Raw genomic sequence first — 14,820 nt, 5'->3', positions numbered from 1 at the left:
TGTACCAAAGTAGAGTGATTTTAAAACTATTTACATGTTATGAATTATTTTTGACATCTAGGATAACAGAAAATACCATTTTCTATGGAATTTTATGCTCACTTGACACGGAATGTCATCGTGAGTGGAGCATACTATTGATTTTATTTTGTTTTTCTTTGATTGTTTCTACAATTAATGTAAAAAAAGCTAAATAAAAACAATAGAATCGGGATAGCACCTCTTGTTAAGTGAACACACCTTCATTTAAAATAGTGTTTCATGCTATATTCTAGGTGACAAAAACAACCCAAGTAAATAACTTTAAAACTATTCTACTTTGGTGAATAATTTTTTTATTACTTGTTTTGTAAAAAAAAAAGTCAATAAAATTATTCATTTTGTATCTATTTGCTTTTTTAATTTCCCTCTTAATTAAATAAATATATTGTGGAACTTTTAAAAATAAATTATTTAATTTTTTTAGTATATACAAATTTCTAATTTGATTCTTATAAAAACTAAATTTTCATGTTTATTTATTTGCATTTTAGTTATATTGTTTGTCACTGTTTTAACTAAATAAAATATAATAAATAAATTAATAGTATTTCTAATATAATATTTCTTATTTTTATACTTGACAATTATTTTTCATTCAATTTTTATCATCATTAATAAGTGTTATCACTATATTTAAACAATTGTTGTTTATTATCATCATGCTAACAATTTATATATAATATGACATTCAATTAAAAATTCAAAAATACTTTCAAGGATCAAAATGACAATAATCAAAATGTTAGTAACAGATTAATTTTAGAAACTAAAACAAAAAGTTATTAAGTTCTAAAGCCAAATAAAAAAGTCAACTTTTTGATACATTACAACTACGTAAATGACATCTGACAACCAAGTGTATGACATATGACAACTGTCAGATGTCACATAATCACCGAAAGAGTTACCTAAGCATAATTGTTGAAGTTAATGAAGAAAACTAACCATAAGACTATTTTGTCACATTATTTTATAAATTCGAGAATAAAATTTTAATTTTTCATTTTTTAAGGATTTAAATTTCAAAGCCCAACAAATTCAAGGACGAAAATAATATTTATCCATATTTATAATCAGAGTAAAGATCATATTGCATTTTTCCTTGTTAGCAACATTGTTAGGGCAAATCTGAAATTGTTGTGGAAGCAGAAATGATTATATGGGAATTTGGTAAGTATGATTCATCAAAAAATTGTTGGCTGGGGAAGTTGTAGAGCAAACTTGATGAAACGCACTATACAAAGCCCTCTTATTAAGGACCCTCATTCAGAATCATGCAAATCAGTGGCATTAGCACAAGCACATAGCAGAGAATCATGACGTTTGTGTGAAGGCAAAAGCCCAAGCTTATCCTTGATTTCCGAAAGCAACTCGGAGCAAGTGTGCAAATGACTGGACTCTTCTGACTCTTCAATCAGAGAAAATACCTATTTTACATACAAAGACAAAAATGTTGTCAATACAATGTGGACTAATGTAATGGAACAAACATCATAAAGGTCCCTTCTTCCTACACTCCAAAAGAAAATCACCCAACACCCCTTTTTGTTCTAGATTACCCTTTCTGAATGAATGGGGCGTTGGGTGATTTCTTTAGGGTGCAGGAAGAAATGTCCCATCAGAAAAAATTTCCACAACCCATTAACAATATTTCAAGCCCAAACAACATAGCTGTTTGAAAGAGTTTCAAACTTGCACAAGCTACAACAATAACTCAATATAGCCAGCCATGTTTCTTACATCATTGAATTATACAAATTAAGTGAAAAGGAAGCTAGAGCCAACCTTATCAAAGAGAAATTCCATAACTTGCTCGTCACTTTGGAACTTATCCTTGAGCAGATTACACAATTCAACAGCAGAACTGACACAAAATACAACGAACTTAAAGTAAATTGCAGAATATATTTTTAGTGGACAGAAATTCAATAAAGTGAAGGGAAAACAACAAACCTTAAATGCTTATTCCAAATGCAATACAAGATGATTCTGCAGCAAGCATCATTCCAATAGTCTGTATCATCCAATTCCTTAAGTAGCAGAAGCAACCTATCCAACTCTCCCTCGGAATGAGTGTGCTCCTATAATTGTCCAATGGCTTGATTATGAATGATTGTAAGTTAAAAATTATATAAAATACTGATATTTTCAAAACCTTACAATGAGACTCGTAACTTCTTTTGCCTCCAGCTTGTGTCCAGATTGCTTGATTTCCTCATAAATAACTAGAGCCTCAGACAATTTCCCATGTGATGCAAGTACTGAGACAAGAAAACCCTTGATTTGGTTCAAGCTCTTTGGTGGTATCAATGGATCTAAGATTACCTGTAATGTTAAGGATTAATGAGATCACATAAAAGGTCACTCAGTGCTTTAATAGATGGTTCTAGTCTAAGTATATTACATATTTCCAAAAGATTGGTATATGAAACCTATTACTGTGTTATACAGTACTAAAAACCACTGAAATCATGGCATCGAGGAATAGCAGAAAATGGGAATATACACCAGGTAAAAAACAAAAAGAAAAAGAACAATGCTTTCACAAATTCAAGGAGAAATTGAGCTGAAAGATATATGCAAGTTCATCCTAGGAAGCAGCATCTGCTGCTTGGACCCATACCTTTTTTGCTTTCTCCAACTGTCCGCAAGCAGCATAAGCATTTACAAGTGCCATGAAAATTTGCTTTGTAGCTACGATTCCAGATTGCTTCAGTTCTTCATAATACTACAAGCATAATGTTGAAACATAAAATCACTAGCTTTCAACACATCTGTTGGCAGTATATCTTAATTACTTCAGTTTATCAACTGTATTTATGTAAACCCAAAAATATTATAGTGCAGCATCACAACATTAGCACAAATAAACAAAAAGAGAAAAACCGTAAGCTTAGTGAACCCATGCATGATAACATTGAAAAAATTAACTTTGGAGTGCTTATAAACATGAACTAGAAACATGGGGAAAATATCAATACAAAAGATGCAATTTCTCTTAAGCAGTATTTGGTTCTTCTGATCAATATAACTCTTGATTTTTGCTAAGAAGTCTGAGTTAACATCAGAAGGAACAATAGAAGAAAGAACAAAAACCTTTGAACATAAACACTGGTTTAAAGATCACAAAATGCCCAAAACGGAAGAGATGAGTTTATTCCTGATTCAGATAGATATGTAAGAAACTATAAACTACTACGTGGCTATTAAACACAACTTACCTTCACTATATCCTCTTCAGTTTCAGAGTTGCTAATCAGGTAGCTGAAAGTCTGTGAATCAGGCTTTACATCAGCACATTGCATGTGCTCAAGAACCCTCACCCCATCACTGATGTTTTTCTGCAAAATTTAGGGAAAAAGGGTGAGAAAAGGAATTCATGGTTTAAAGTAGGTGACATGTCGATTTAAATACATCTTCAAAGGTCAATTGAGACTTGTTATATAAACCACTGTGACAATAAAACTATCTACATTATCAATAGCAATATCCCAATCAATAACACAGCATCATGAGAAAGCATCAACATATTTTTAGTTAAATTACAAAATCATATTGAAAACAATGAATTACCTTGATAAATTGCCCAAAATCTAAAAATACTATCTTGCAAACAAGTGTTTTCTCAAATACCAACAGAAATACAACTGGAAAAATATTAGTCGTATTAAATCCTGAAGAAAATATTGCAGACAAATTCATTCATCCATTAATTTTATTATCCTAATAACTTTTTAATAAGCTTTACCTCTAAAGAGATGTAATTTAAAGAATTTATCTATATGCCCAAATTTCAATAGTTGGTTCTTATTTTATTTTAATTAAGTTTCTTTTTAAAAAATATTGTATAAACCATTCCTTGTATTGCATGAAGAACACGATATTTTGGTATTATGGCAGAATTTAGGCCTCTTCAAACCTATATCTAATTTATAGATCCATCTACTTGTTTAACTTGTGGGGATATGAGACAAATTTCCAAGCTATATTCTTTTTGAGCCATCTAGACATGCATGTACAGAGTCTATTTGATCTTTCTGCCAAAGCCAGCGAAAATTTCCAGAAATCATATTTTAAGTTCTAGCAAACCATTCCAATCTCATTGAAGAAATAGTTAAAAGTCTACAAGAGCAAAAACAGAGGCATCCTCAGTAACCAGAAACAAAACCTCTCGAAAACATTCTTCCAATATAGCATTGTACATCCCCGGTGATGGCTTCAAATTTAATTTCCCCAAATCATCAAGCATCTTATATGCACCTTCAATCTGCATTATGAAACAAAAAAAGAAAGTTTGAATAAGGGATAATGTTCACAGTGATCAACCAAATTACTATCATAAATAAATGTTTAGTGACACAGTCAAAATAAGTAGAATGACTGATGAACGCAAAAACGTAAATGCAATCTGTACAACTTACATCTTTCATCTTCAAGAACAAGTCTATCATAGATCTGAATGTTTCATCATTTGATTCCAAATTGTAGCGATGTATGGTTGAGAAGATTCGATGGACCTTTACCAAAGAAGAAAACAAACGTTACATTGCAGAACAGCAAACTATGCTAGACAACATAGAAGGCTTAAAAAACTAGCAGAGAGCCAATTTTAGCATATACTCTCGCAACATGTTTAATTAAAATTCTGCCCGAATTACTTGTCCCTTAAGTTTGCAATATAATGAAAAACTGAAAACATACAAATGGAGAACAACAACAACAACAACAACAACGCCTTATCCCACTAGGTGGGGTCGGCTATATGGATCAACTTCCGCCATAATGTTCTATCAAGTACCATACTTCTATCCAAATCATTAAGTTCGAGATCCTTTTTTATAACCTCTCTTATAGTCTTTTTGGGTCTTCCTCTGCCTCGAATTGTTTGCCTTCTCTCCATCTGGTCTACTCTCCTCACTACAGAGTCTACCGGTCTTCTCTCTACATGCCCAAACCACCTAAGTCTATTTTCTACCATCTTCTCTACAATAGGCGCTACTCCAACCCTCTCTCTAATAGCTTCGTTTCTAATTTTATCCTGTCGAGTCTTACCACACATCCACCGCAACATCCTCATCTCCGCTACACCTACTTTATTCTCATGTTGGCTCTTGACCGCCCAACATTCTGTTCCGTACAAAATCGCCGGTCTTACCGCAGTCCGATAAAACTTTCCCTTTAGCTTGATCGGTACCTTTGCATCACATAACACCCCCGATGCTTTTCTCCATTTCATCCATCCTGCTTGAATGCGATGATTCACATCCCCTTCAATTTCTCCATCATCCTGTATTACAGACCCAAGATATTTAAACCGTGTGACTTGAGGGATAATATGGTCTCCTATTTTCACCTCTGAGTTAGAAACCCTCCTTCTTTTGTTGAACTTACATTCCATATACTCCGATATGCTTCTGCTTAGGCGAAAGCCATGTGTTTCTAGAGCTCGTCTCCAAGTTTCTAACCTCTCATTCAACTCCTCCCTCGACTCTCCAAGGAGGACTATGTCATCTGCAAAAAGCATGCATCTCGGCGCTATCTCTTGGAGAAAGGAAACACAAATATGTAATCCTAACTGTTTACACTTCTCTTGTCTCCATGAAAAGTTATGTCATTTTCCTAAAGGTAAAGGCATGTGTTTTAGTAGAAAGGCTTGAATCTTAGAGAAAAGTCAAAAGATGAACCGACCAATTCTAAGCAATCTCATTGTGTTAGAAATTACAGCCAAGAGAGATAAGTTTATGAAATAGGACACTGAAATCTAAATAGAGCTGCAGAAACAACCATACATTTCTTTCCTTATAACTGAGCTTTTACCTTTTAGTTAGTTAAAGACAAAAATATTGATGGACTTTAACCGAATATCTTAAGATTTTAGGTTAAAAATCCCTTGACATGGTGATATTCATGACCAATAAGTAATACTTTTAACTAATCTCAAATTAAAGTTTAGAATAAGTTAATGATGGGCCTACAGTTCATAATTTCTTCAGGGCCAAAGGACTTTTATTTGAGGGGTGTACGACAGATAAAATCATTTTTTTTAACAAAAAGATCATTCTTGGATTCTTACCTAACAGTAACACTATAAGCTTTCAAGTCAAACAGTTCATTGACATAGCATGAACTGTAGCTACTTCAAGGTCATAAGCTTAGACATCAAGGCCAAAGGTTATAAATATATGTGGTGAGAAGATATGAACACATTAGCACACTGCACACAAATTATGACAAATGAAGAAACAAAGGAGTAATTGTATGGAAGATTCGTCATACCAAATTATATTCAGATGTATCATCACAAATTTGTAATATTGAGTGTAACACCTTGGTTGATAGAGTCAAGCCTGCTTCACACATTTCATCGACAATATCAAGCGCCACATGTACCTGCATTACAAACCAGAAAGAATTTATCTTAAATGCAAACTCCAAGCTTTTCATATGTGAGGAGGGATCAAGTTACACCAAGAGTAACTCTAAAAGAGTTACTCCTCAATGTCCTCATCAGCTCATCCTCACCATTTATTTTCTTGAAATCTAATAGTTATAATGATTAGCTAATCTTAACTATTAGATTCCAAGAAAATGAATGTTGAGGACGAGGAGTAGCTCTCTCTCTCTCTCTCTCTCTCTCTCTCTCTCTCTATATATATATATATATATATATATATATATATATACTTTGCTAACTCTTGACAACAGATGTTCTCACCTCCTGTCATCTATAACCCACAGCAAGCTTGCTCTTCTATGTGTTAGTGACTTCCCAATGCTAGAATGTGAAGATTAGTTTATGATTACTTGAGAAGGAAATATCATTTTATAGGCAAGTGTCTCTAAACTAAAGGGCAGGCAATATTCGTAAGAAAGGAATGGATAGACGGATACTTTGTAGTTGGAGGAAGAAGAGCAGTTGAAATTTTAATGCAAACCAAGTAATTTATGCAAGCAGGGAGCAAAATGGTTTCAGTTTGTTTATATAGCAACTAGCAAGTGGTCTGAAGTATAATTATGAAGAGAAAACCAAAGGGCTGTTCAGTTGACAAGAAAGCTACACCTAGTGGGGTTCCATTCACTGTGCTAGCCTGTAAAAGGTTTTCAAGAAAGCATAATCCCCATTGAATCAGGGTAGTCTGGGTAAGATACCAAGATTAAATGGAAAAAAAAACCAGAATATTTAGTGAATGCAATCCCTAATATTAGGAGAAGTCAAGTTTAGTGTATGAGAGGCAGGAATGGTGAAATTCCCTGGGCCATAATTATTTCTTTACTTATACGCCAGTTGCAGTAATAGAGTTGAGAGAATTAGAGAGAAGAGAAGAAAGTGAGATTGAGAAATCTAATGTTATTCAAACCAAGTATCAACTGATTACAGTTCAGATTTTATAGATGATCTAACAACTAACTAACCTAACTGTCAACTAACCTAAGTTAGTTGATACAGCTATCACTTAGCTGTTACACACTAATGTCCTCTTTACTAACTAGTCACAAAGTAACTACTAACCACAGTAGTTAGACTAACAGTTTACTGTAATAAAACAAAGATACATTTTGAGTAATGTAATACTCTTATACCCCCACCCCCCCCACCCCACCCCCCACAAGCTCATGAGGGGTTGGAAGAAATTCTTTTAACTACTCTGAGCTTGGATCTGAATGAAACAAATGAAGCAGGAGAGAGGCCTTTGGTCAGAATATCAGCAAGTTGGTCTGCTGCAGGCACATGAACAACATCAATCTGTTTGGTGATGACCTTCTCTCTTACAAAGAACAGATCAAGCTCCATATGTTTAGCTCTAGAATGAAGAACAGGGTTGTGAGCAAGTGAGACAGTGCTGGTATTGTCACAGAGAATAAGAGGAATGGTGTGAGCAACTTGTAGTTCGGAAAAAAGAGACTGAATCCAAGTCACCTCTTCTGTAATAAGAGGCATACTCCTGTATTCTGCCTCAGTGCTCGATCTGGCTACAACTGATTGCGTCTTAGACCACCAGGAAATGAGATTAGGTCCAAGAAAGATAGCTGCTCCAGAAGTTGACCTTCTGTCATCAGGATCAGATGCCCAATCTGCATCACAATATGCATGAAGAGAGAAGGGATGCCTAAGAGGAGCAGCTTGAAATTGTAATCCCCAAGACACAGTCCCTTTTAAATACCGCAGAATTCCTTTCACAGTCATCCAGTGTTGTTCAGAAGGCTTAGACATAAATTGGCAAACCTTGTTGACAGAAAAACTAGTTTCTGGTCTGGTAATAGTGGCATACTGCAAAGCACCAGCAATAGATCTATACAAAGTAGGATCAGAAAAGTCTTCAGAACCAAACTTGGTTAACTTGCAGCCTCCAATCATAGGGGAAGATATAGGATTAGCTTCATCCATTTTGGTCTTAGCCAAAAGATCTCTAATATATTTTGATTGAGTTAGAACGAGAGACCCATCCTTATGCCTTTTAACTTCAATGCCCAAAAGATAGTCCAAGTCACCAAGGTCTTTTAAAGAGAATACGGAATTTAGTTGAGAAACAAGAGAATGAATTAATTTGATGTTGTTTCCTGTAATGATGAAGTCATCTACATATACCAGAATGTAGACAACAGAAGAGTTTTCAGAAAACACAAACAGTGATGGGTCACACTTGCTGGAAGAAAATTTGAGGCTGAGTAGAGTTGTCTTTAATTTGTCAAACCAGGCTCTAGGTGCCTGCTTTAAGCCATAGATAGCTTTGTGTAATCTGCACACTTGCTGCTTGTTAGAAGAAACAAAACCAGGAGATTGAGACATATAAACCTCTTCTTCAAGAATGCATTATTAACATCAAGTTGTTGAAGAGGCCAGTTGTGAGAGATGGCAAGAGAAAGAATAAGTTGGACAGTTACAGGTTTAATCACAGGAGAAAAAGTCTCCTTGTAATCAAACCCAACTGTTGATGAAAGCCTTTTGCAACAAGTCTGGCTTTGTACTTGTTGACTGAGCCATCTGGGTTTTCTTTCTCCCTAAACACCCATTTACATCCAATGGCAGTTCTAGAAGGTGGAAGATCAACTAGAGACCAAAATCCATTTTTGATTAAGGCTGCATATTCAGCTTGCATAGCTGAGAACCAAGAAGGATCAGTCAAGGCTGCTTTTGTTGACTTTGGTTCAAGATGAATAAGGAGCAGAGTAGGATTTACTCTAGGTTTAAATATTCCAGACTTAATGTCCTCTTTACTAACTAGTCACAAACTAACTACTAACGACAGTAGTTAGACTAACAGTTTACTGTAGTAAAGCAAAAATACATTTTGAGTAATTTAATACTCTTATATGCAGATATTAAAACATCATTAAAGATGCAGAGTTACAGATATCTTCCTAAAGACTAGGAATATAAAGACATCACCATAATGGATAAAGATGATGGTACGTCAGTACATGGCAGGCTTAAAGAAGAAAATTTCAAGTATGGTGATATGCAAAGTGACAAAACATATCACAGCTTTCAAATGATGATTATAAAGACTAAGGAGTCAGGCATCTATGCACCAAGTGCAAATGTTAGACAATATCTCTGTTTTCCTTTTCCCTTTCTTTTGAATTATTTTTATTAATAGTAATTCTTCTATTGATTCTCGGATATCAGTAGACAGGGCATTGGATAAGATCTTCAAGTTTTTTTTTATCAACAAGGCATGTCAGTTACAGCAGAGAAAAGATCCAGCAAAGTCATTATAGGGGCAAAAAAGGAACTTAAGAAATAACTTGTATGCTTGAATATATGTTTTTTTTTTCTATAAATAAAAGTATATTTAACAATGAAGAGAAAGTAAATATATGTGGGTCCACAAATAAAAAATACATAAGTCTTGACAATGGTTCAAATTCTGTTCTTCAGTAAAGGGTGAGGAAATTGATGGTTGCACTTTCAATGTCCTATCGTGTTCCTAGATGGGACAGTTCTCTTATTTTCCATTTTCTGTCTGGATTTTTTTTTTCTTCTTATAGAGAAGGTTCTGGCAGTCACTTAATAATCACAAGATGCAATAAAGAAGGTTGTACCTTGAGCAATGCACAGCTATGTAAAATGAGCTTCTCGTATGAGGAGGATGATGGTGAAACTTCTAGTCTTTGGTGCAAATCTTTGAATTTTTTTATGACATCCTTAACCTTCAAGAATACCAACAATACATGTGAGCAAACAACACATGCACAAAGAATTTCCCCCCCATAACAGACAAGAACTATTAACAATTATCATGTCAAACAATATGTATGCAATAAAATAGCTACTAACATCTCTTGATTGTGGTCAAATGCTCATATGCAACTATGCACTTTTTAGCATACAAGCACAATGAAGCAAGATTTCATTGGCTTTTAAGTTTTAGCCACAACAGAGGTATGAGTTTCAACAATTGTTGGATAGAACTGGGCCACATTTTAAAGACATGCCAATTCTATCTGTATCTGATAATTCATCTTAGTGCACTGTGGATGATACCCTACAAAAGCCACTCTGTTTAGTTCAACTTTAATTGAGAATTCAAAATTAATTATCACGAAATTGTCACTAAAGTATGCTAATAGAAACTAGCAAACTGGCTGTTGTACTACATCAACACACTAAAGTCTGAAGTAACATAAAAATGTGAAAATGGAGACATAGTTTTAGGATAAGCAGACTGGTTAATAGTATCGTAGCCTCACAGAAATTATCAGCACCATTTGTAAAATATTTCTTACTGATAAATCTGGAATGCTAACAGCATAACTAGCAATGAAGTCTGTAATATTATCTGCTTCATGATCTGCAAAATGTAAGAAAACTCAGTAAATACAAAATACGAGGGAAACTTTTATAGAAGAATGAAATGCCTAATTCTTCTGTACAATTATAGTATTACTTCAGATACACTAAGGTAGAATGTTAGAAAAAATCTTTAATTGAATACATTTACAGTTACCCAAGAAAAAATAAAGATCCGTGAAGTCCTAATTTAGGTAAGTTAATACATATAAAATATAAGTGGCAGAATTTGATGGATAAAAAGGCTCATATAGCATATGCAAATTCTTTTTCTTCTTTCCCAAATGCAACTCAGTGCCATATCTCACGACTCACATACATCATCGACGTTGAAAAAAGAAAAATATCGCAATTACCACTTGTTTTGAAGTCTAAAAGGAACTTCTCCGCTACAGGTTCCAATAGTAATCTTCCTAATGCTTGAAATACCTTTGCTACTGATTCAGCAGATGAAAGGTTTTTTATGTCTATGATTTCCAGTAGCTTCAAAATCTCCTCCATCCGTTCACTTTCACAAAGAGCTAATAAATAATTTTCTGCAACATAGGTTGAACAAATTAAGTTTCTAATGTGCTACATGAAACAAGATTTTCTATCATTATAGAACATCAAAGTGCAGAAAAAGCAGCATTATGTTAATAGTCATATTTCCTTACTAGTTACTAGATAGCAGATGCACTGATTATGAGACATGCATGTTTGGCATGGAAACTTCTAATAATGAGCTGCATGCATAACAGCAATGTACTTGGAATATAATTTAGCTCAAATTTTATTCTCTTAACATTTTTCTGATACAGCACAGGTGTGGATTTAGATAAATGTTAATTGCAATGGGGTAGCATAAAGCATTCGTATCTTAATACTCAAATACAATTAGCCACATGGATCACTTGCAGTTCAAACAGCAAGGGTAAACAGTTTCACCTCAAATGATCCCAAAAAATGTCATAGAAGACATCAATTATGTCTCTATGTAATGCAAAAACACTGATGAACTTTTCAACATCTGTTACAGCTAAAATTTAAAGCAGGATGTTCATCAGCAGAACATGTTATGGCAAAAAAATGCATGTAGATAAAATAAACAGAAAAAAGATTCTCCTACCTTGTATATCAGATGTATCTTCACCTTTATTCTCTGCAATATTGTCACAAATACCTTGAATCTTTTCTTCGTTATTATCTTTTAACCACATCAACATTTCATAGTAACCCAGTCTTGCAACTGAACTGGGATTCTCATCTTCGATAACAACACAGAAAAATTGAAATTCCTCAACCATACACATGTCAATCAGATACAAAAGAAGGGGGCGATATGTTTGCTCTTGTAACTCTAAACCTTGTTCCCTCATTGATTTGAAAAGGTTAAAAACCTTCCCCAGTTCTTGTATTGCAATGTCTTTGTCATCAGTTCCCCTGGCTTTATCTATGCACATTTCTACCAATGTATTGTATCCTTTCACATCTGGTTCTCGTCCCACTTTACCAAACAACTCAATGGTAGCCTCTGGTCCTAGTATCCTTGCGCAGACTTCAACTAACTTCTGAAAACGGCTTTCTTGAGTGAAGTCAAACACACATTTTTGTTTCTTTTTACGAGATTGCTCTTTCCATTGTAGTAATACATTGCTTTGAGATACACTTGACAACCATGATAGATTTGACATGTTTTCAAACTTCTTTTCTCCATCAATTTCCTCAGAATCAGGTTTCTTGGCCGACTTATCAGCTGCATTCAGTAACAATATTCCGATATAATTAATCTTTTGTAGACAAAGAGAAAACAAGCTCATAAATTAAAGGTAATTTATTCATAAGAGATGGGGCTGTAGTTCATGGTTCACCAAGAATGAAATTAAAAAAAAAAAAGTGATCCCAAGAAAGTATTTTTGGCAAACTACAGAAGAGAGATTTCATTCCATTAACCCCCCACCCCAAAATAAAAAAAGAACAAGGCAAATTAATTGTAAATAAAAGTAAAAAATACTAGTTAAACCACCTAAATTAGACATACTCCCAGCTTTCTCAGTTTTCCTTGTTATCAGGAAAAAAAATGGATATATATAGTGAAAGCACGCGAGTGAACCTTTGCCATACACCCACACACAGATGGTTAAGATTTTCTTAATCAGTTTTAATTTAACAATTAATTTGAATCATAAATTATTCACTCTCCTTTCAAACTCTCATCTCGCACTTGGTACCCTTCCTATATATGAATGCATTCTCACATAAATTTTAACAACACTTACCATAGAAAATAGAAGAAATATGCTTAAACACCCCATTAGACGAATCACCTGCACCAAAACATCCAAAACTGAATAATCAGATTCTAACACTCAAATTCTCCAACAATGCAGCATCCTCATCAATAATTTCCAGCATCAACATAACGAATCCAATTCTAAAATTCGTGGCAAGGGTTATGATAGTGAAGCACCTGAATCAGAGGGTCGCTTAAGCTTGAGGCTTGACAGCGTGGAATCGTCATCGACGAATAACTTGGCTAAAGAAGAAGAAGAAGATTGAGTTTTGGTAGTGCCGCGTTTGGCTGAAGGTGAACCGAGCACAGAGCATAGTCTTCGAACGTAGGAGTAACGCACTTGCATTTATGATCAACTTGAAACGCTACAATGCTCTTTTTTTTGCTTCTTCTTCTATGGAAATGGAACCACGCGACAATTTCAGTGGCCTTGTAGCACATCAATTTTTGTTCTGTGACATCATACGAATCTCATATCTCATGGAGCTACCAAAATAGGGGTATTGTGTTCAACTTTCTTTTGATGTGTTTTTTTATGAAAATAAGTGTTTACAAAATCACCCTAGCCGAGCCTAGTAATAAAGTTTAGGTTTGATTTGTGAAAAATAAATAGATGACTCAAGTTTTATTAAATTTTAACTAAAAGCTTGATTTTTTTTAATCAAAAGCTTGAGTTTGGCTTGACTTGATTTCACTTGTTTAATTTATTTATATTTTTTTAATTTGCAAAAATAATTCTTAAATTATTTAACAATTAATTTAGTATTTAATAAAATATGTTAATACTATATAATAACTTATAAACAAAAATAAATGTTAAACATGTTTATGGAACTTGTATGTGATTTTAATTTTCTCTGTTATATATGTAAACAAGCTATAGGCATAAACAAGCTATAAGCATGTTATTAATGTGGAGCTTGTAAAGTTTAGATTTGACTTATTTAAATAATTCATTATAAATTGGTCGATTTTGACTTTTTTACTAATCTTGAGTGATTTCATAAAATTAAATATCAAATCAATGTAGTTTCTAAACTATTTATTTGTTAGAGGATGAATTTTTTCACATTCATCCTTTGTCTTTTTGTAGAAATTGCCAAGAGGGTTGCCTACAAGAGACACCACTTTGACTATATCCATTTTTTTTCTTGTTAATGAAGGATTGTCATCTTGTATACAAGAGGTGGCACACTACCTTGCTTTCATACTTAATAATGTCGTTAATGTTAAAAATAGTATGCATGAGGTTTGTGATCATTGATTAAGTTTTTAAAATAAAATAACTAAATTGAGCTTTTTAATAATAAAGAGATTAAATTAAAAAAGTTAAATAAAAAAGAGAATAATTCATATTAAATTTAAACCTTTAAATACACTAGTATAAGCTCAAAATATTGTAGTTTTTTTTACAGAAAAAATATTGTAGTTTAAATAATAATAATTGTTTTTTTTTACTTAAAAAAACTATTCTATTAACTTTTTAAAAAATAACTAGCATAAAACTTTACTTTCTAATCAAGCTTACGTGCCCACTAAAGTTCACTTATTGATAAATAAAAAATTGAATAGTATGCATTAGATTTGCTATCATTGTAAAAGAAATATATAAATCAAATTTACTTAATAAATAGGTTTGAGTTAACCTAGATTTTAATATGAATTAAATCTTCTTAAAAATAACTAACATAAAATTTGACTTTCTAATCAAGCT

At 33.3% G+C, this 14,820-nt stretch overlaps 1 protein-coding gene across 1 annotated transcript; it reads right to left on the bottom strand.

Moving 5' to 3' along the window:
• Positions 1-1,084: 1,084 nt before the first annotated feature.
• On the bottom strand, positions 1,085-13,618 carry LOC100306302 (pentatricopeptide repeat-containing protein At4g04790, mitochondrial). The gene is made up of 15 exons (XM_003539516.5): positions 13,284-13,618; positions 13,093-13,140; positions 11,943-12,569; positions 11,191-11,370; positions 10,771-10,835; positions 10,087-10,194; positions 6,319-6,432; positions 4,464-4,559; positions 4,211-4,309; positions 3,264-3,383; positions 2,666-2,770; positions 2,203-2,367; positions 1,996-2,123; positions 1,828-1,906; positions 1,085-1,469 (listed from the first exon to the last, which is right to left on the bottom strand). Exons 1-15 carry the CDS (start codon positions 13,450-13,452, stop codon positions 1,305-1,307), a joined length of 2,268 nt encoding a protein of 755 aa, XP_003539564.1. The 5' UTR covers positions 13,453-13,618; the 3' UTR covers positions 1,085-1,304.
• Between the last annotated feature and the right edge of the window lie 1,202 nt (positions 13,619-14,820).

Source organism: Glycine max, chromosome 12 (assembly GCF_000004515.6).
Source record: "Glycine max cultivar Williams 82 chromosome 12, Glycine_max_v4.0, whole genome shotgun sequence".
In the NCBI taxonomy this organism is placed as follows: Eukaryota; Viridiplantae; Streptophyta; class Magnoliopsida; order Fabales; family Fabaceae; genus Glycine; species Glycine max.
The sequence above is the reverse complement of the archived record's forward strand: the minus strand, read 5'-3'. Positions and strand labels throughout refer to the sequence as shown.

Coding starts and splice junctions, on each gene's coding strand:
- LOC100306302 (XM_003539516.5), bottom strand. CDS start 13,452: ATGCAAGTGCGTTACTCCTACGTTCGAAGACTATGCTCTGTGCTCGGT. Junction 13,141..13,283: donor TAAGCGACCCTCTGATTCAG/GTGCTTCACTAT, acceptor GTTTTGGTGCAG/GTGATTCGTCTAATGGGGTG. Junction 11,371..11,942: donor AGATACATCTGATATACAAG/GTAGGAGAATCT, acceptor CCTATGTTGCAG/AAAATTATTTATTAGCTCTT.